General features: G+C 29.0%; 2 protein-coding genes across 3 annotated transcripts in view; one reads left to right on the top strand and one right to left on the bottom strand.

Moving 5' to 3' along the window:
* Window positions 1–1,044: 1,044 nt before the first annotated feature.
* On the top strand, window positions 1,045–19,868 carry LOC130451648 (serine/threonine-protein kinase 3-like). The gene is made up of 8 exons (XM_056790802.1): window positions 1,045–1,234; window positions 1,949–2,469; window positions 4,007–4,294; window positions 5,346–5,479; window positions 6,087–6,264; window positions 6,350–6,432; window positions 6,534–6,710; window positions 7,650–19,868. The coding sequence occupies exons 1-8, from the start codon at window positions 1,221–1,223 to the stop codon at window positions 7,806–7,808; spliced, it is 1,554 nt and encodes a 517-aa protein (XP_056646780.1). The 5' UTR covers window positions 1,045–1,220; the 3' UTR covers window positions 7,809–19,868.
* Window positions 19,869–19,994: 126 nt separating this feature from the next.
* Window positions 19,995–23,045, bottom strand: part of LOC130451649 (transcriptional coactivator YAP1-A) — a 141,196-nt gene continuing 138,145 nt past the window's right edge. For both annotated transcript variants that reach the window (XM_056790803.1, XM_056790804.1), the window contains one exon: window positions 19,995–22,525. In XM_056790803.1, the coding sequence (XP_056646781.1) occupies window positions 22,269–22,525 (257 nt within the window). In that variant the 3' untranslated portion in view covers window positions 19,995–22,268. The remainder of the gene's footprint in view (window positions 22,526–23,045) is intronic.

The raw sequence follows: 23,045 nt of genomic DNA, 5'->3' as shown, positions 1-23,045 counted from the left end.
ACACCACACAGTTCCACAATACTCCATAATTGGGCGAATATAAGTTTTATATAAACGAGTTGAATTATGTAATGATATCTTTCCGAAAGACTTGCGGAGGAGATACAGCTTACTTTTTGCTTTGTTGGCAATACTTATAACATATTCGGACCAACTCAAATCCGTAGTAATTGTAACACCGAAATCGTTATAAAAATTCACTTCATTTAAGGCGTGACCGTTTAAGAAGTATGTTTTTACCTAAGTGAAGAGCTACACACTTATCTGCATTAAGAGGCAACATCCAGTCTAAGCACCACTTAGAGATCGAATCCAAGTCCTCTTGAAGATTTATATGAAGAGATGAATCAGCGAATATTTTTGAATCGTCGGCATAGAAAACTTTGTTGCATTGAATATGAAATTGGAGGTCACTTGCGTATATTATAAATAAGAGAGGACCCAGTACCGATCCCTGCGGAACACCGCTTAATACGGGTTTCTCAGCTGAAAAACAATTTACCACTTTCACATAGAACTTTCTATTTGTTAAGAATGAGTCAATCCACTCCAGTAGATCACCTCGTATGCCAAGATGTTCCAATTTATACAGTAATCTTCGTTTTGGCACTCGGCCGAACGCTTTCACAAAATCTAGTTAAATGATGTCCGTCGGAATTTTGTCTAAAGATTTTGTCCATTCATTAACACACCAAAGTAGATTCGTCATTGTTGAACGTCCTTTTACAAATCCATGTTGTTGTTCAGGTATTATTTTTTCGATCAAAACAAATTCACTGACATATTCTGAAATTATAGATTCCATAACCTCACAGATGATTGGTGTGAGGCTAATGGGGCAATAGTTATTGGGGTCGTAATATTGCTAACACATATCAGATTAAAGTTTTAAAAAATAACAAAAATTTATCTCCAAAACTCTATATGCTTTTCAACTGGATGGCAACTAGTAAATCACATTCTTGTTATTCATGTTGCATATATTGTAGTTAAACTTTTAAAATATCTAGATGTCTGTGTGTAAAACTACCGACATTGACAGAAGTTTAAATTAGTATGTCAAAGTCAAAGTCAAAACTAGTGATGGTAGTTGCAAATCAAGTCAACATGGAGTTGTAAGAAAATAATAACAAAAAGATTTATTATAAGTTTATTGTTAAACATGATATGCTTGTTTATTAGTTCATCTTCTAAAAATCGTATTAACTTATTCACATAAAATGTCTTCCAAAAGGTTAGTAACACTAATATAGCAATGTCTAGTGTCAGGATGTTCTTGAATTGAAATGAAAATAACCTATTTTTATTTTTTGTTTCTGGGTATTTTGAACAGAAGTAAATTATAACATCAAAGAGAAAAATTTATTTTCAGTTCAGAAATCACGTTTCATTCGTAAGATTTGAGGTTACTGAAGGCAGTGTAAATTTAGATTATATCTTTTTATTTTATAAGGATAAATGATAAAACATTACGAAAACCTTAACCGACAACAGTTACCTGATTATTTTTATTTAAATATTAAAACTGGAGAGTTATACACTACATATATTTATTTATTAGAAAATAATCTCAAATTCTGTGAAAATTTCACCAATTTTACAACAGAATATTTAATTATCATTTTGAATTATTGATATTATTGTGATCAAATTGGGTTAAATTTTTATTAAATATCTAAGAATTTGATTCTTACACTACCTGATTACCTAGTTATGTTAGCTTATTATTATTTAGCTCTGTATAACACAGCACCCAACATTGACATGTATCAGGGAGTTGAAAAATATATAATTGTGCATCTTGATTTGTTATAAATAAATATGTATTATAAACTTTTGGTCTATAATTAAATTAAAAGAAAAAAAGTCGGAACAATTAGTCAACTGCTAAAAGATAATTGTTTAGAAAAATCAAGGTAAGAATTGTATAATTCTAATGTCATTTCAGTGAATTGAAAAAGTTATCTGAAGAAAGTTTGACTCGTCAACCTGAAGAAGTGTTTGATATAATATGCAAACTAGGAGAGGGATCATATGGAAGTGTATACAAAGCGCTTCACAAAGAGTCTGGTCAAGTGTTAGCAATAAAGCAAGTACCTGTAGATACCGATCTTCAAGAAATTATAAAAGAAATCTCAATTATGCAGCAATGTGATAGTACATATGTTGTAAAATACTATGGCAGTTACTTCAAAAATACTGATCTATGGATTGTAATGGAGTATTGTGGGGCTGGTTCAGTATCAGATATAATGAGATTGCGGAAAAAGACTTTGGTTGAAGATGAAATCGCTACAATTTTGTCTGATACTCTGAAGGGTCTAGAGTATTTACATTTGAGAAGAAAAATTCACAGAGACATTAAAGCTGGTAATATTTTATTAAATTCTGAAGGGCATGCCAAATTAGCAGATTTTGGTGTGGCTGGACAACTGACTGACACTATGGCTAAAAGAAATACTGTGATTGGTAAGTATATGTTTATAGTGATATCTGCTTACTGCAGCTTATCTATGCTGTAGAAAAGGAAAGTTGGTGATGAAAATACATATTTGTATTATATTGGTCAACTTTTTTGGTAGGGTACTTGAGAAAATTATTTCATTGAAGTTCATAGATCTGTAACTACTTTTTAACAAAAATGGCTTTATGTCAATTTTTTCTTTCATTGCAACCAGTTTTTAGCTTGACATATATTTTGTATTGTTGATCAAACAACTTTACAAACATACCATTAAAAGTTTACAAAAACACTTTCTTTTTATGAAACTAGTATATTTAAATGTTTTCTTATCAAATTTTATAAAAAAAACAAATAAACAATAAATGCCAATAACGTTTTTTTTATAATTCTCATACAACCAATACTTTAAAAAAGTGAAAAAGCCATTACAATAATAAAGTCTCCTCAAGAAACAAATATTTTAGTTTTGTTATATTGAATGCTTGAATTAATAGTATATAACAGCCAGAATATCAATTTCGTAGGTAGTACATAGAATATGCTAAAAATTGATTTCATATCAAGATCACTTCCAACATAATACTTGAATAACTGCCTTCCTGCAATTAAAGAAGTAAGAGAAGTTAAAACTGAAAAATGCTGTTTCAATTTCCAATAGAATAGTAGTAGACACAAAGAAAAAGATTATATTAATTGAATTCATTGTGTTGTCCTAATTTGCCTCATTATAAGTAAGGACCAGATTCTCCATTACTTTCCTCTTATCTAGAGATATTTAAAGTGGGAATATTTGTTAGTAAACTAATTAATCTGTAGACTTTAAATATTAATTTCAGAAAAAAATTGAGAACAATAGGGGCTATGGAGGTGAGTAAATTACTTGACAACTTATAATTGAAACATAAATGTTTGATTGTGTGATCATTTTAAAACTTCTTCTGTCTATTCAATTATAAGATAATGAGTTAAAATTGACCTAGATCAGAAAAGTTCAACAAAAATCAATATATGCATGAGTTTTGTATGTATATTCTCAAAGGTTTAGAACCTTCTATCACTGAAGTTGAAAATTAAATCAAAATAACAGTTAATTTATTAATTTAATATTTATATAGAATATTTTATGGAAATGTTGACTTGACTTGATTGTTAACTTATCTCAATAATGGAATGTTTTATAGCAACAATTCAGTTAAATGGAATTTCAATGCAAAGTAATTATTATAATCCAAACAAAAATCTTATCATTAATTCCTTCATACATGACCTTAGTAAACAAACTGATAATTTCTGGCATACAGGATGCACCTAGTAGATAATATATTTCAAATTGAGACTTTCATACACAGTGGAAAATGAAAATAATAATTTTTATATAATTTTATATTTATTTTCCAGTTAATTATCCCCAAAATATATTTTATTTGAATAGTTCATAATTCTGTATAATCTTCTCTATAGCATCTTTTTGAGATTATGTTTTGGGTTAATTAAAATATGTAATTATAAATAAAATAAATGAAACTTATTTAATCTATTTAGGGACCCCATTTTGGATGGCACCTGAAGTGATTCAAGAAATAGGTTATGATTGTGTGGCAGACATATGGAGTCTCGGAATAACTGCCTTAGAAATGGCCGAAGGCAAACCACCTTATGGAGATATTCACCCCATGAGGGCTATATTCATGATACCAACAAAACCTCCGCCTTCATTTAGGGAACCTGATAAGTGGAGTGCTGAATTTATCGACTTTGTTAGTATTTGTTTAATAAAAAATCCCGAGGAACGTGCCTCTGCCAGTGATCTTTTAACTCACGAATTTATTAGTAAGTTGAATAATTCTAAAATAATTTTATATGTGTCCAATCTGGTTAAATCCAATTAGAGACCCAGTAACAAAAACAAATTATCAATAAATCATAATCTATACATTAGAATAGGTTGAATCTAAGCTACTAATGCCCAGTTACATCATAATCTCTAATCCACTGTTTGGAATAACAGACTGTGAAAATTCAAATAGCAGTTTAAATCGTAATCACTTGCACCTTTATGTGGTTTAAGTCGAAGTTATGTCACCGATGTGGAGACATCAAATGAATTAACAAAAACACCTATTTCGTATTTTTATTTTCTATTTTAAGAGTTTCTTGTGATATGATAAATGCAAAATGCGTAAGATCATCAAATTCTTCTTCTGATGAAAAAATACAACTAATTAATATCATCGAAAAATTCGAAAACGATATCGAAAACAAAAAAACTAACAAAGATACAAATCAAAAAAACCACTTGGCATAGTAGACCTCACTTTTTAAACATTTGATATCTATATGCCATGGCAGATGTAACTCTCCCAATATAAAAGGAAAAACTAAGAACCCACATAATGGATTGAAACTCAGTAAACCAAAAGAATGACTTGTTACTTATGAGAGCAGAGACAATAATATTGTGTAATACCTATAGTGATAATTATTGTGTTTGCTGTATTTTTCCAACACAAAATTACCTAAATTATAGGTTAGAAACTGTTTGACTAGAGATTAAATCAGTTTAAGCCCCCGATTTCGGGGGTTTAATTTAATGATAGTTTAAAAACGTTTAAACTTGGTTTTACCCACTGTGCAATTCAAAAAACAGAATTAGGCCAGTGTTAAAACTTAAACCATTGTTAACCTTACCATGAAGTGGCCATGAGTAATTAAATAGCTGTAATCTGTACTATTAGATAAAATTAGTAGGACATTTATCAAAATTTAGTATTTATACAATTTATTAAAAAAAAGGAGACATGTTGTAAAAACTTTGCCAAATGATAGTTTACTCATAAAATAAATATTTTGAGTGTTTGTTTCATTTATGAATTATTTATAGAAAATGCCAAACCCCCGAATATTTTGAACAATATGATACAAGAAGCTCATGAAATCAGAGAGAATCAAAGTTACAAAAATATACACACGGCTGCAAATGTGCAAGGACTGAATAAAAGTATAAACGATGAATCTGTGAGTATAAATAATTATTTTATTTTATATTTCACTAAATTATAAAATATTTATTTACATAAATTTCCAGAACTGGAAAGGGTACTATTTCGTTTTTTGCTTAACTGAATAATAAGGAAGGTAAAACTATTTAAATGGGTAATTCGAAAAACTCATTTTTTTTTAAGTATTACCCTAACTGTTTTGATTTCAGATTTCATATTTTTATATATTTCATAGTTATTATATTGAGATATTTAATTTAATGTCACCATTGACCCTATCCAATATAAATACAGGGTAGTTTTTGAGTTTGAATAAATAGAAAATGGAGAGATCTGTATGATTTTTACAAGGATGGCCTTTTGTGTAAATAAGATAAGGAAACAAATTTTTAGAATCTTATTCAAAACTCTTTGCAGATATTTGCAAAAATAAGGTTTAAGGGTTGTATCTAAGTAATTATTCAATTTCAGAAAAAATGTATAATCAGCTCTAGCAATTAATTTCCATAATTTTGAACTACCTTGTTAACAGGCTTCTATTACATATAGAATAGAGAGTAAATGTAGAGTTTTATGAAACAAACATTGTTCACCTTTTACTTAATAATATAAATTAATTTTAGGATGAAGACGTTGCCTTAATAAATCAAACCATGGTTTCATGCACTGATGACGGTACATTAGTTCCTGGTAAAGGTGGTACTTTATTATCCATGTCCCCAAGTGGCACTTTGGTAGAACTCGAGTCTGAGTTAGGAACTATGGTTATAAATAATGATGTGGATGATCAAACTATGAAACGTAAGTAACATTTTTTATTAATAATTTGTTATGTGATGTAAAAGCTATGCAAACTTCTTATTATCTAAACATAATTTTGTTGTAGGTCATGATACGAATTCTCAGGGTGGTAAAAAGTATAGGCCAATGTTTTTAGATCATTTTGATAAAAAAGATGCTGATGTGAAGGTAATATTTTTTTTCAAATGTGTATAACTCTTATATAGTTTTATCAGAAAGTATTTATCACATAGATAATGAAGGATCTAATAAAATGGACTCAATTTCAGGGTAATGGAATTGCTAGTCCTATAACATTAGATGTTCCTGATAGTACCACTGAACAACAAAATTTCCAAAGTAATTTTCAAGTAAAATTAACAGAACCAGCTCCAGCTCAGCAGCAGGCTCAGCCCACAGAACAAAAACCTCCATATCAACCTTTCAATGAAGGAGATTTCGAATTTGTAAGTACCCAATCGAATTTTAGAAAAGAATTTAGCAAAATTTTGGAATCTTTGTTCCTTTCAACACATTTTTGTCGTGTATTGTACCCTACAAGTTTATATTTCAACTTTTTCTCAATATTCGGAAATATTATGATATTTAATATTCAATCATTTCTTCTATTTTTTTCATTTTATTTATAACCTTTTTCTTTTTACATTTGTACATGGTCATGATTAAGCTTCCTGTAAACTAAATAAACGAAGATGTCAAAGTCCTCCATATGATAACTTGTTTTCTAATCAAATAACTAGCACAATTTTTTGCTGGACAATACTTGACCTAGGTAAATAAAAACCTATTAAAATCGTATTTTGCAAATGGCATGAGTGTCACAGTGAATATGATTGCATTTTTTATGAAAATCAGGATTTAATTATATCAAAAATATATTTGTAAAGTAAGTTCTACTTTGAAATAAAAAAAGAATCAGTACAGCGACAGCAATTGAATGTATAGCAACATTCTTACACTATTTTTTGAAACAGCTTCTGTGATTTTCAAGTCATTTCTCTCAATTTTTCTACCCTGCCACCTGTGCGTTGAACCAGGAGGTAACATGTTCTTTCAGTTTGTACCTGTAACCATTAAGGTGATTTTTCAGATGCCGAAAAATTGAAATGTGTTCAGGAGCGAGATCTGGATTGTACTGAGGCTGGTCAAAAACGTTCTTTAAAAATAATCATTCCTTTATTTGAACTGTCCACCCCATTCTCTAATCATTGCCAACATAACTCTTGAAATTTCTTTTTGTTCTTCTTGATACAAAGTGGTTCCACCTATATGCTGAACTACAGTCGCAGCGCTGCCGTGGCGAGTAATGGAAAAGGAACTTATTTTACAAATATAAATGTTAGTAAATTAAATTCATTATTTTTTACTTGATTTTTTTGTTCAAGTTAAAATATTTAAGTTATGAAGAATTACAACAGAGGATGAACACTTTGGATTTAGACATGGAGAGAGAGATAGACGAACTTCGTAAGAGGTATGAAATCAAGAGACAACCTATTCTAGATGCAATGGATACAAAACGTAAAAGAACCCAAAACTTTTAATGAAAAAAAAAAATATGAACTCTCTAATAATTACTTTTGGGTGCTCAAAAAGTTGTTTTAAACCTATTCTACAGGCTGAACTAAAATCTGAAATTCCTATTGGGAATTATAGTTTTCCAAAAAAGTTAAAATACACCCAAAACCGCAGATATAAATTGGTATGACGAATCACATAAAAGAATATGATTTGAGAGAATTTGCCTCGTACTCATTCAGTTTCTATTCAGTATTCTTACTAACCCTTTTAGTGCCATACATATTTCACCAATATGTGCTAAAAATGTCAGTAAAAAAGTGCATTTTCATAGATAACTAGCTGAGCTGGCAGACTTCGTACTGCCTCAATCAATAAATAAAAGACCTAAACTTTTTTATAAAATAAACTTAAAACAAACAAAAGGAATCCTTTTTTTAATTAAAATAAATTAAAAAAAATGCTCGGTATGAATGAAGTTTTATTATTATTTTTGATTAATTACACATGATGTTGTTTACTTACAAAACAGTTTTCTTGAATAACTGGCTATTTATAAGGTTTCAATTTGATATTGACAGACACACACAGTTATTATATAATCTGTTGATGAGCTTAGAGCTATTATTCCATAAATATTGAACACTACTTTTTTCCAAAACTTCACTATCTTTTTTTCCATCTAAGTATGAATATAGCATTTTATCAGATTCATCCACACAACCCATGAATTGATTGTAGATAGTTTCATAATTTCCACTTTTCTTTTTTACTGTTATATTTCCAACATTGCTATCAGTGGTAACAAGGATGACTGGAGTTTTTATGGGATGTTTGTCGCTTTGAGAACACATTAGAATTCCTCCATTACTAAAATATTTAGACCCACCAACTTTGTTATTTGTATTTCTTTGGGTATAAGCTTTCTGTTGCGCCTTATAGTGCCAGTTATGTATCTCACTTTTTCCAAAAGTAATAAAAATCTGTTCCTTGAAAACATTTTAGAAAACCACGGATTATGACGTGAATTCATATTCCAGTAAGAAGAAATAGTAGGCGCTCTTGTGATAACCCTTTCCAGGATTACTGCCACAAATGCTTCCATGTCTGGTCTTGTGTGTGCAAAAAATATTAAAAGTATACTGATTGGTTTCAATAACCATTTTGTTATACAAAAACTCTGTGAAAAATAAATTGAAATACTCCAGTGTGGCTGCGTCACCTTGAAGTTAACATACTTCAAGAAATGCATGCTGAGTTTGTTTTGTAAACGTGGCATTTGATGGTAGTTCCACAAATTGCGTATTTGGTTGGGTTGTAGTTTCGATAACCATTTTGTTATACAAAAACTTTGTGAAAAATCTTGACAGGAACCACAATATCACTTGCGCTATCGTTCTCATAATCACTAATGCAATTTTCAAAATGTTCTTTCATTTCAACGTCTGCATCTGAAAGTTCACTTGTGTCCGATATTTTGAAATCAAAATTAGAAATATCAAAAAAATAATAATCGCAATGTTATAAAAAATATGCTATCGAAGATAGCTAGGATGCAATATAATGAATACAAATACGAACACGGTAACACGTCGTTACCTGCGCGCGCCAAAAGTGAACTGACAAAAGGAGCACTAAGCGACTCTGATATTTTTCACAACTAACGAGAGGAGCGCTACGGCAATCTTTAGCACTAAAAGGGTTAATTAACAAGGCTTGATGTTTCGAGTTAATTTAGTATCAAAAATTCATAAAATGAAAACGTAAAAACCATTCAAATTATTTATTTTCTCTTACTTTTGTACATACTTACAATCAGTATATTTTTTTAACAGATCAATATTGCATATTGTTGAAACTGTATTCTTAGATATGTTTTTGTTTGGTGCATTGAAATGTTCTACAATAAGCACATAAAAAAGACCCAAATTTTTTTCAAAAATATAGTTTGTAAATGACAGAAGTAGAATATTTCAAAACGTTTCGAATTTTATTCAATGTTTTATTAATTTTTGATTCGTGTGTTTTTTTTGTATAACTTCTCCGAGATGGACTGTGGATAATTCTAAATCAGTATATATACAGGTAACTCAAGGAATCGAAATTTTCTAGACATAAAAATATCAAATTTTCTATTTAATTAATATGCAGTATTAACAAATTATGACAATATTTCAAATCAAACATAAAATACTTGATATAACATTATTATCTTTCTCTGAATAAATTTTAGAAAATAAAATATTATTACTTCATTTGTATTTAATATTAGGGGAAGGTGAGGTAAGCTATTTCATAAATAAAACTCTCTGTCTTTAATTGCACAATGTAGGAACTTTTATTCAGAAAATCATGAGTCTTTCTTCCTATAATTATAATAAGTCAAAACAAAAAAAAAATAGTATTCTCTTAGAAATATCAACTATAATAAAATAACTTACCCCACCTATAGCGTCCTTCTCTTCACAAATCGGGCAAATATGGACAGCTTCGTCATTATATCTTCCACTCCTGCACAGCAAGACTTACTGCAAATCTGGCAGGTGATCCATCCTTCAGAAGACTCAGAATACAAGCCGTGGCAGTTCAGACATTCTGTATCTTCGTTATCTGATGTCTGAGCTCCATCGTCAGCTTTCTTGGTTTTTTTTAGATCTCTTGTTTGTATTTTTCATTTTATTTTTGTTTGTTGCCTTTGATGTCGATTTCATACTGTTTTGTCTTTCTTCTAATTCTTTTTTACATGAAAAAGCAGTGATAATAGCTATTTCTCCTCTTCTTCGAACTTGCCTTAGTCTTTTTTCCGGCAATTCGTGGATAAAACATCAACTGTTTCAGTTGGTTGAAGTAGTGTTTGCTGAAGAATTTAAGGCAATGCCGGAGGCCGTTTGTGTATCGGGAACTGACGATATTACTGTAAGTGGAACTGAGTTGTATTCACTTTGGGTTCCTTCTCAGCGTTCAAGTGACTTCAGTGGCCTCTAGCAATGAAATCGTCTTTGGTAAAAATGTGTGTATTATAAGGCTAGATCCCACATGCATTAATGGCAATTGACATTGTTGCTGCCCGAATAAACGCTCCCCCTAAAAGTTCAGCCACGAATACTAATTTCTACCACAATACTAACACTCATATTCACACTTAGATATTTTGGGACTCGATAGTATGAATATGAGTGTTGAAGCTGTGGCAATATGAATATTATGAACTTTTCCAGAAATTCCTACTTAATTGTATAGATCAGGGGTCACCAAACTACGGCCTGTGGGTCAGATCCGACTAATGGTTTCGAACCACCATCATTTTCTACAGCCTTTGATACAAATGCGACCACTTCTTTATTTTCACCACATATATTTTTACTTCAATCGATGGTGACAGATTTCAAGTTTTTCCAGTGAAGGTTCTTTTTAATAATGGCATTTTCAACTTCTTTAAAATATCTGCCTCAATTGTCGTGCCGGGATTACTATCAATATAAAGAAGCTCTTAATGCACTTCAAAGCTTTTACCTACTCCATGAATAGAAATCAACATTTGTGCAGTATCTGACACATCCGTTGACTCATCCAGGCCAGAGAAAACCATTCAAGATGTCCATTTTTGTCAGACATTTGAGATGATATATTTTCTTGCACACTCCAAGCCACGGTGTTTGCTGACAAAATGACACCTTTCAACTTGCGCGAGTTGCAGTCTCTTGCTCAGTATTTGCTTTGGAAAACAAAGATTGCTGCGATTTCAGTCCGCGCATCAAAGCCTCAAATTTTTCTGTCCGCAAACGTCCTATATATTTAAAGTAATTTTAATGATGCTTCGATTCCTAGTGACGTTTAATGTTATATTCTTTGAGAACAGCTATAGTTTCATTACAAATTAGACTTAGCGCCTTATTATTGCACTCAATCACAAAATACTCAAAGTTCCATTCATCATTCCTCTACATTCACTGTCTATTTTTCGCTTCTTTCCCATACTAATAAATCGCATATAAAAGAAGTCTATCAAAAATACTCTTATGTACAGATATTACTTCATATCACAATAGGCACGTTTGCTTCCTTAGTCTTTCACTCGCAATGGCGTCGGGGAGTCGCCCCACCGCGCCGCTAGACTTTTTCTTCATCGGCATTTGCCTAGCCAGAAGTACATGGTATCTCTATTCGCCACTAGATGTCCTTAGGTGTCACAATACACTGTAGTAATTAAAATGCAAAAAAGACTAGGTTTGCTTAGGGGGGCATTGTTTTGGCCCTTGGAACATACCGAAAAAATTATTCTGGCCCGAAAGTTTGGAGACCCCTGGTATTGATAATCGATTCCTTTTATACCCCGTACATTAATGCCATATTATTCTTACATTCGGTAAATATCTTAGCGATATGTAACAAATTTTAGTAAAGGTTATCTTGAGACTGCCTTATTAGGTTTGTACTTTAATTTGAAGTTTTTAGATGACTTATTAACACAATCGGAAAACCAACTATCACAATTAAGTACAACTCTTTCATTTGCTAACTACCAAACTAACTTTCTTTGAAAATCGTTAAGAATATTTGAGAGTTAAAAGCAGGTTTGTTATGATAGTTCACAACATTACATATACTTTCTGATTATCAACCAAAATTTTACTTTTGGAATATCTTCTGTTACCTCATTACTATCCAATAGAACTGATGATTTCCTAATTTGTTAGCCTTGGTAAGAAAACACACACCCCACACTTTGTATTATTCAACTTTGTACAATCTTCAGATGTAATTGAGATATTCCCCTTTAGATCTATCAATCCACCAACTACATTTTGTTTGGGAAAAGAAAGTGAGAAAAGTCTGGTTATCCATTAACTTTTCACATTCCACTTAGGAGAGTTTGTGTTGATACTTTGATATGATTTTCCATACTGGAAACAATCACTCGAGGGCCTAGACTTTGTAGAAATAGTAAACAGTGTGTTCAGTATGAATATTACCAATGGTTCCAGAAATTCTAATTTAGCTGACATTTAATTTTCTTTATTCTTTCCATAACCTTTTTCTTTATTTAACAGAGATCCCTCTAATTTAAAACATGATAAAACCGGTTAGAGTTGTTATATTAGTTACTAAATGCAAATATTTAGTGGAATATATTGCCCTCCCAACAGATATTTTGTGAAACAACATTAAAAGTTACAGATACCTCGGAAAAACATTATCTATTAAAATAATAAATCTTTTATCGTTATTTTGAAGTAGATTCCCAGAATAAAAAGTTCTTATTTTTGTGTGTAACAATATGTCATGCAAGAATGGATAAAGAACTCTTTGAAAATCTTTGTTAACGTTCGCAAATTTGTCCGAGATGTACCAAATGTTTCCGAGGTATCTTACTAGGTTACTTTTAGCATATATGTAATACTTCTAAAAGTGGAAGCTGTTCCCGACTAAGGAAGACAGCTCGGTTCTGCGCATTCTCAAGCATGCGCAGTATAGATAAAGTGTCTCGAATCTAGGGACGTTTTTTCCCGTTCAAACTGTCCATATAGGAGTATTACATATATGACTTTTAGTGTATACTTATTTTGTGACATTCAATTGAGTTGTGACATGATGAGATGTTAAAAAGTAAAAAAAACTATGAAGGTTTTTGTGATGAGTTTTTGTCGTTGTGTTCTTTTCCTTATATTAGTCATCCCTATATGTATCTAGTCACTCGATAATATCTATATTAGGGTGGTCGTTAAAAATTCAATTTTTACGACGTTCCCTGAAAACCTTCTTGTTCATAAAAAAACCAAGATTTTTTTTATTTAACAAGAACACTTGCCTCTACATTATCTAAATTCATTTTTTGATGTAATCATCTTTTTTGGGATTTTTTCAGGAAAAATACAATTTTATTGGAAGTATAAAAAATTACGGAACTAAAATCAATAAAAATAACAATATTTGATCAAAATAACAATAAACAAAAATCTAAATTTAAAAATTTGCATTTTTTTAAACGGAACAAAAATTAATGCTGAAACAAACTAAGAATAATAGAAAAAATAATTAATTTAAACATTGATCACAATAAATATTAACGTGTTTCAGGCATAAAAATGTATGAAACTTTTTACAATAGTATTTTGATTTATTGTCATTTTTACACTTAACACCGTAGCAGTAGACCCATTTGGCAAATTTTCTACAATTATAATATTTGTTGCTTCTTGACGTCTATTTCTTACTTACAGTGGTACATTTTGAGCTGCTGATCTTCTTTTCAAGCGTTCGTCTAATGATGATAAGGCAATGGTTGTCAAAAACTGTCTGCGTTTAATAGTTTGATCATTATTGTTAAAATTGTATATGATTTGTGCATTTACACCTGCTACGTTCATAGTTGAATAGAAAATTACCATGTGGGCCACCTCCTGGTATTACGTGCCACATTGTACAACGAAAAAAGTTGATCCAGTGTATCAACTCCACCTTATAAAAAGTGACAATTTCTGCTTTATATTGATGCACGAAATCTTTATCAATCATGTCGTTGTGGAGTAGACTGGACACTAATAAGACATTTTTATTTTGTTTTGGCACATACGACACAAGGGTAGTATCTTCTTGAAAACCAAACATACTTGACAAAAGGGGTCTTGGGGGTTCCACAGACCCAGCGCTACCACCGCAGGGTTAAATAAAAAAATGAAAGATATTCAAATTGATATTTTCATTTTAAATTCACATTTATATAAACTTTATTTTAATATTTAGATTTCTTCACTCAAAGCCTCGATTAAGTTTCTACTATAATCATGTAAGATTTGAATGAGGAATTTTTTGTCCTTCATCTTTTGTAAAAAAATCTTTGTACTCTTGCATTAGTCTCACGTTTAATTAACTTAGATCGTGTAAGAGGTATGTGTTATTTTCAATGAACAAAAAATTTCCTGTGTTTTTTCATCAAAAAGAAGCTTTTTAGAAGGCGTTGCAATAATGTTATTATTAACGTCCTTCCTAAAGTATATTATGTTAAAATTGAGAAAAATGTTCATTTTCTTTATCTACTACGAAAAATTCGTTACAAATTGCTTTACTTCTTGCAATATATGTCCAATTAGCCAATTTTATTAGTTACGCATTATAAATATTTGTTGTTTTCTATATATGTTGTACTTAATAATTTGGTTAAAGTTTAATTGCGCCATGTCCATTAAATGGGACATGGGATATTTATTCTATTGTAAACGTGATTTCTTCTTTATCAGATACCGTATCTGACCCTTTGCAAAAATGTGTAAATTTCAGTTTATAAACAAAAACAAACGCATCACCGTTTTGTTGGCAAATAATACTCATTGATTCAATTTGCAGCATATAATAAAAGTATAAATTTACTGTTGGGAGTTGGGTTCCCGAAATTCAAGCACATTACTTTTATGAATATTTATATTGATAAGAATATCCAGTATTAAGAATGAGAATTTACAATTTTCTGTGATATTCAAGCTCCTCTAATAAATTTGGGTGTTTCGGAATTGAAAATAAAGCTATTAAACAATATAAATTATTGTCTTGAGACTGATTATCTTGTATCAACCTAGTTATCTATTTATAATCTATGTCGTTTTTGTTTGTAAAGTCTATTTTACTTCATACATATCTGATATTTTGTTTTAGGCGATATTTTAGTATCAATGGAATCGATAGTTATTGTAAAACATTTTGAATTTGCAAAATAAAAACTGCTTGGTAGCAAGGGCCTCATTGGATTAATAAATAATTACAGAAAACAGTTTCTATTAATTTGTGCCAAGTTAAATATTTTTTCAAAGATAATATTTGATATTCAAAAATCTAATTTTAATTTTCGTTTGGCCACCTTGTATACACAATATTTATAGGTTTTTTATTGTATATACTAAAAAACTGCTAATTTTATTTTTTACAATATTTTCATACCTGTATCATGACAACTTGATGTGCATTGTTTCAAGATTTAATTTTTGCAGGGGTTCTGATACACATTATTTATATTCGGAAAATTTATTAGTTTGTATCGACTTTCCCCAACATTATTTGTACAGACTTCTCACACTACAATTGTAACTTTAGATTTAACCTTTGTACGATAAGTACGCTTGCTGTGCCTTTAGTAGATCTAAGTAGTTTTAGATTGAATTAGGATTGTATTCATATTTTTTGATCATCCTGAATAAAATTAACATGAAAAACCATTTGTGTGCTTCAATCACCCAACTATGAGTAAAAGGAAGAAACCATTTTAGTTATGAGATATACACTTAACTTAGTTTACTTTAGACAGTTAGAGAGTTGTAGATGAAAGACAAGTGGATAGTTATTTTACTTGTGCAAACGAGCTAAATTCATATTTTCAAATTAGTCAAACAGCTTCTATCTTCTCTAGTGTATAATTCTCAAAAAATGAAACTACTATTAGAATGTTTTCTTGATATATTTACAACTGATAAGTCTAATACAATTCACAAAAAACAAGTTACAATACCAATCTTACTGTGTTTATTGGAAAAACATACAAAATTTGATGTGGTTATAAAATTGTTACATTAAATATACAGCATTTAAACGAAACACAATAAGTAATCAAAGTGAAAAAATCTTCAGCATGTGTGGCCTTTTCTAATTCATTTGTCACATCTTAGCAATATATACTTAGTATGGGCACATTAATTCAATTAAACTCGAAGGGACAAAGAAGAACTTTAACTATACCTTCTAATTTATTGTTTTTATTTGTTTATATTTTGAATGATTAATTTCTTACCCTTTTAAACATGCTAAAAATTTTAACCTTCAAAATAAGAAATGAAGACAAGTGAAAAAAAATACTACCAGAATATAAACTGGTAGACATATTAGTTACCAATAATTATACAGTCAAAAACAGCAAGTTTATAATTAAATAAAAGGAGTTAATTTTTCTACCGAAATTGTTGAATTTGAGTAATATCTTTAATAGAATTTATAATTTATCAGCTCCAGTCTTTAAACCTTAAAAGACCTCAAGCTTTTCCAAAAAATACATAAAATTAATTATGTAAAAGAAAGTGTTTCATGGATAACATAAAGAAGAAACCAAATAGCAAGACATAAAGAAATTGGTACTAGATTATTACTTTTTGCTGTCAACAAATAATCCATAAAATTGTTGCGTACGAGACAACTAAAATCGAGAGATACCTTTAATCATGCTTAATTAAAACTGAGGAAAGAAAGGTATTAATTATTAAGCTTGCTGTCACATAAAAAACTATACTACTAGAAAGTATTATACCGAAATTAAACGATTTTGTTAGAAATATTTACGATAATAAGCTAAATATATTTATATTAACCTGTTATTTATTAGTTTCAATAAAATATCTAGTATGGAATTTACTTTATAAATTGTTGGAAAAGAACCAAATCAAAAAATTACTTTTTGCAACTTTAAAAATCCCAGGGTAAGAAAATGACATTATGAGAAACAAACCCCTTACTTGGTATTAAATGCAGGAAAAAAATTTGATTACTTTCATTTATATATTATTAGATGTTAGAAATAATTGAGGCTGAGAGTTCCATATATTTTGATCGAATATATGAATATATAAATATATAAATATATATATATATATATATATATATATATATATATATATATATATATATATATATATATTATTAGTACTTAGAGAATATATCAACCCAACAAGTCCCTCTTCTATTCTAAAATATTGTCAGCTGTTTCACCATCTTTTAAAGTGCAATTTTTTCTTTTGGTTCGACATCCCTCTCTATTGGGAAAAGTCTCTTTGAAACCCTCTATTTACGTTGTAATAAAGTGTGTCATTAATTGCCTCACAATATGCTCGATCCAATAATGATTAAATATATTTGTACTCTCATATATGGGCTATAAAGTTGCAAACATGTCTAACAATAATAGGTTAATATCAACGATATATTATTATTAATAATTACAGTTTGTACGTTTTTTCACGTTAAAACAAAAAAAAAAGATTGATAATAATTATGGTACATTTTGCCAGCAAAAGTATACCACCATCAGTGATGACTTGGTATTTTGTTTAAACTAGATAAGTAAATCAAGCTTCTATAAAGGTATAAATTGATAAGCTTAAACTCTTTTAACACAGTTGTCTATTAAGAAGGCACTCGAAATATATATCAATTCACATTTATTGAGAATTTTCCAAAACCTTTGAGCCTTGCCTAGCTATAAGTATATGGAAAAAGGTACACACTGCACCTAAAACATTTGCCCGATGAAATATCAAATAAACTCATGAGAAATATAATGTGAAAGTTGATAAGGAATGAACGGAACGAGACCAATGGTTGGAGAATTTATTTCGACCCTAAAGTATGGATATTATAAGGTTAGCGTGAAGGACCCCTTTATAATTAAAAATTAAATAATTTATTGTTGATACCTGTCGATATTTTTTAAATGATATCATTAATTGACAAGTGGTATTAATATGGATTACAAAAACAACAGCAGATAATAAAGGAGAGAAAGAAGCAAATACAAATGATATCACAGGTTGAAGTTTAATTAATTATTCTATGTATGCATGTGCCATTACTCACTCTTTGAACAAATAAAAGATATTAAAATATATGTCAAGATTTTTTTAGGAAAATTTTCAATAATAAATTGTATGTTAGGCAAACTGTGTTTGTATACAAGTACATAACTTACATTTAGAAACGATTGTCGATATATATATATATATATATACAAATATTAATAGAAGGCACCAAAATGGATGGATTTGTAATCATATAAATATATAATGAGCATCATGTTTTCTTGATAACGTTCTAAGTTATCAGAAACAGTAGTCAATTAATTTGCACTAGGATCTGTTCACAATATGAACAGTCAGTACAAGTTTACTATAAAATAACATTTAAACATGAATATATCTATACAGGTTGTTCGAATGAAGTTTGAATAGTAAGGTCTAATAATAATTTAACTATTTGAAATTTTTTATTTAATAAGTAACTGAATTGGTCTAACCATTACATAAATTGAAAAATTAACTGTACAGTTAATGAACATATCCCAATAATGTTATAAACATATATTTATAAATCATTTTCGTTAAAGTTTTAGAATCACTGTTCTATAGTAGAAAATTTAGCCACTGACGTTGTTATAGTATAAATAAAAATTAAAAGTAATGAAATAATGATTGATTACAGAGTTAGAGGATTGAACCTCTCAATCTTACATCTTAACATCCTAGTTTTCATTAAACTTTTTTTGGAATTTCTGTTAGTTTTGATAACAAAAATGCACACTTTTTGTTAATTCAAAATTCACCTGATAATTACTGGTATACAGTCAAAGACTAGATTTTCTACCTTAATCCAAACTTTTAATATATTGAATTAATTGCTTATTTAGACATCCTGTATATATTGGCTTAAAAAAATTAGTCAATTGTAGTTGTAAATGTCAGTGCAGTACGGAAAACAAACAAAACAGGGAACATCTTGAAATGCCAAAGGAATTTTTACATAAAGTGGAACAAAATATAGAAAAACTTGCGTTATCCTTAATAAGCTTCAGAAAAAAACATGTACATTTCTCAAACAGCTTTTATAGACAAAAAATATAATTCAACATAAAATATATAATTTTATATAAATAGAAACGCATAACCACCTCTTCAACTATAAAAAATATTGCACTGTCACTTTCACTTCCAAGATTTCAAGAAAACTATTACCCATATTTGTTTTCACTCTGTATTTTATATTAACAGTAATACCTAAACTGAGTGCTGATTTTGTTATAAAATTTGTGTATAAAATTATAATTGTATAAAATTGTCATCGAACCTAATTATATGCTATTACACAACAATAAATAAATATTAAAAAAATTTAGCAATCTGGAAGATAAATTAGGTCCACCCACAACTTTTATTTCACAGTTGGGCCATCAAATTCTTAAGTGCATTATTGTGGTAGAGGGTATAAAACATATTCTGAATGTCTTAAAACTTTCCCGAATTGAACAAAAAGAATTGATATCAATAAAAGACAAAAATTTATTAATAATACCCAAACATTTAATAAGTCGTAGCCTTCACATAAAATTATTTTTTTATTCAAAGTAGAATCTCCAAAATTAGTTTTGTCTCAATACAATATGAAGTACTCAAATTATTTTTCAATGATTTTATTAGTGAACGTAGTTTTAATACCCTCTTGAAAATACAAACATGTTATTGCAAGTAGTATTTTCAGCATTTCAAGGGTCTTCAAAATCTTTTTTATAATTTTTTCGTTGCTAATTATCTGAATATAATCATTTTCTTGTTTATATGTTGTTATTATCTGTAGTTTTTCAAATTATTACAGCATTCTGTTTGAAACAACATACAAACTCATAATAGCATACCAGACAATTATCAATTTCACAGAAATAAGTTACAAAGTAGTGGAATAAAAATATAAAATCCAAAGTGTAGCTGAATTTGTAAAACAAAAACAGTCTAACTAAAATACTAAAGCTTCTTATAAAGAAATGGAATAAAAAAAAAGTTTACAGTCAATATGGGGTCAAATATTCAACATCAAAGAAAAAGAACTCACAATTTAAAAAAAACACTTTTACAATGAAAAAGTATTTTTCGTTTAAATTAACAATATATAAAGTGATTAGAAGCTTTCCTACTTTTCATTTGAATATTAAAGATAATGAAGAAATTAAATTATTTAAATTTAAAAATTAAGTTATTTTGAAAACATGTAAGAGACCATTCAATAATTATGTAAAGATGGTTTTGGGTGTTATTGAACTCCTTGCCTAACCTCCATGTAAGGGTACGTAAAATTTTAAGATACTCTGTCAGTTCTTATGTAATTACATTACACCACAACTCAGAATTTTACGGTATGATATTTTTATTAAAAAAAGATGAAAATGAATTTTGGAATTTCAATCAAAAATAAAACTTTGTAAAATAAGAAGATTAATGAAAGGGTACATTATAGAATGAAGTACATGATTCTGCATCTGAAATAGAACTAGCTATCTAATATTTAATTTTAACTTATTAAATACTTTCTCCCAAAGATGAGCAAAACCCCCCCCAGGTTTCTTACATAATTATTTTATGACCTATTATGAAATTTTCTCTATTTCAAATAATGTTAGCTACAAATTTTGTCTGGGCTATTTTTCAAGCAAATATGATTTGCCCAAAAAACTACAAAATAGACAAACACGTTTTTAAAATTATTTTTTGATCAAGTGTAAGTAGACCAATTAATGATAAGTTAACAACTAGCTTACTTGATATTTAAAAACTATATATGTATGAAAAACATACCCAACAGTAAAATAACGCTCCCATAAACTGTGACAAAACTACAATATTACAAATGCTAAAACTTCATACTTAACATTTTTATAAAATATCAAAATATTATTGCTGTTTGTTACATGATATATTGCCAAAACAAATGTGTTCTGTCTAGATAGTTTTTCCTCAAAATTTAATTTATATTTACGTAATCATTCTTCAGAAATGAACTTAGGTTTTGAATCGTTTTTTTATGTATCAGAAAATTTATATACAGGGTCGTACATATTTCTTTGTAGCATACAGCTGCTTTTTAAACTATTCAATGACTTTTTAATTCAAATTATGCGATTAAAATTTAATTTTCATTATTTCAGTACAAAGAATATAAATAAATAAGAAAAGTTTCAGTTTATTTTTGGAATTTTGTGAATAGTATTAAGTTATTATAGGCATATTTTGTGATATAAAAAACAATTAAGTACGTTTCTATTTGCCATGTACCTTGAATCATTTCAGCGAAATGCAATTTCCTCGCAATGGAGTTTTGTCCACCCCTATTTACATTAGTATTTAAATTCATAATTCCAAAATTTTTAATGCATAATATACCAAATCAAAATGAACATTTACATTTTTGTTTAGTCATAACAGTACTGATACACTTTGTTGTTTTTATTTAAAAAACAAGTTGATTGTTTTAGGATTGAGTTGAAAACTATTTGAATGGTTTCAAATAGAAAGAAAGTCAATTTATATAAATATTTACACTCATAAATTGTGTAATTCAACCTTGTTTTAAACATAATAATATAGTACGCACTCCTACATAAAATCAATATTTTGAAAAAACCAACTTTGTTTCAATTGAAATGTTTATTGTTCAAAATATACTTAATATATATTATAGTATTAATGTGTATATAGTGTAAAATAATAATATAGGAAAGATATTATGATATATGCCTGCTATTATCATTCATTATGAAACATATTAAATTTAGAGGAAGTTCTAGAACAGAATTGTTTCATGTGTACAGCAGTTTATAAAAAATATTAATGAACAATTTACCTAAGCGAACCATGAGATTGGTCTAACAATATAAACTGCAGAAAGTCGTGAGCAGGTCTTAGGCACTTAAATTACAACCAAATGAGTACGTTGTCAGGTCTTGTAGTTGGTGGATTTATCAAAGACTGCATATCATCTAACATTGGGAATTCTTCTTCTCCAAGTTGAAGGGTAGGCACTAAATCATCTGTGGAGTCGACATTATCACTTAACGTGGATATGTCTGGAGTGTCCATAGTATGACTTTCACTACCTACGTCCATAGTGTCATCCATATTGGCTAGAAAGTCTTCCGGTGTATGTGGCATAGAATATGTTGTCCCCATACCTATTTCACAAAATTACTAATTAATTAACAACATTCAACTATTTACAAGAGCACAAATAAAAAGAGAGAAACAACAAATTTCTATTGTAAGTTTTACTTTTTTATCACTTTTTAAATCCTCCTAATAAATAGTCAAACCAAACTTCTCATCTTCCATATGTTTAATTTTATGTTGTTTATACCTTGGAAATATTTATACACCCTGTTTTTAAACTGGGAGGATTGATTTGAGTTTAAGTTGACATTTCTGTAAATTCCTGATTGGTCAAATCGCAGCCGGTTTTACACAACACTTTTGACATATATTATTATCGACATTTGTATAATTTGTGAACAAATAGTGTTATCTTGCATTCTTAGTACTCTTTTAATAAAATATAAAAACAGTTCTTGTCAGGACTAATTTGAAAGTGGACTCAGAGAATATTCCAAATACTGGTAGACATCATTCGCATTAAAAAAAAATAGATATGAATAAATATATATATATATATATATATATATATATATATATATATAT

Source organism: Diorhabda sublineata, chromosome X, assembly GCF_026230105.1.
Source record: "Diorhabda sublineata isolate icDioSubl1.1 chromosome X, icDioSubl1.1, whole genome shotgun sequence".
NCBI classification, from domain to species: Eukaryota; Metazoa; Arthropoda; class Insecta; order Coleoptera; family Chrysomelidae; genus Diorhabda; species Diorhabda sublineata.
The sequence above is the reverse complement of the archived record's forward strand: the minus strand, read 5'-3'. Positions and strand labels throughout refer to the sequence as shown.

What these genes read in the sequence shown, in the direction of transcription:
- LOC130451648 (XM_056790802.1), top strand. An exon ending in TAAAAGAAATACTGTGATTG is followed by an intron (nt 2,470 to 4,006) that starts GTAAGTATATGT and finishes TAATCTATTTAG; the next exon opens with GGACCCCATTTTGGATGGCA. An exon ending in AAAGTATAAACGATGAATCT is followed by an intron (nt 5,480 to 6,086) that starts GTGAGTATAAAT and finishes AATTAATTTTAG; the next exon opens with GATGAAGACGTTGCCTTAAT.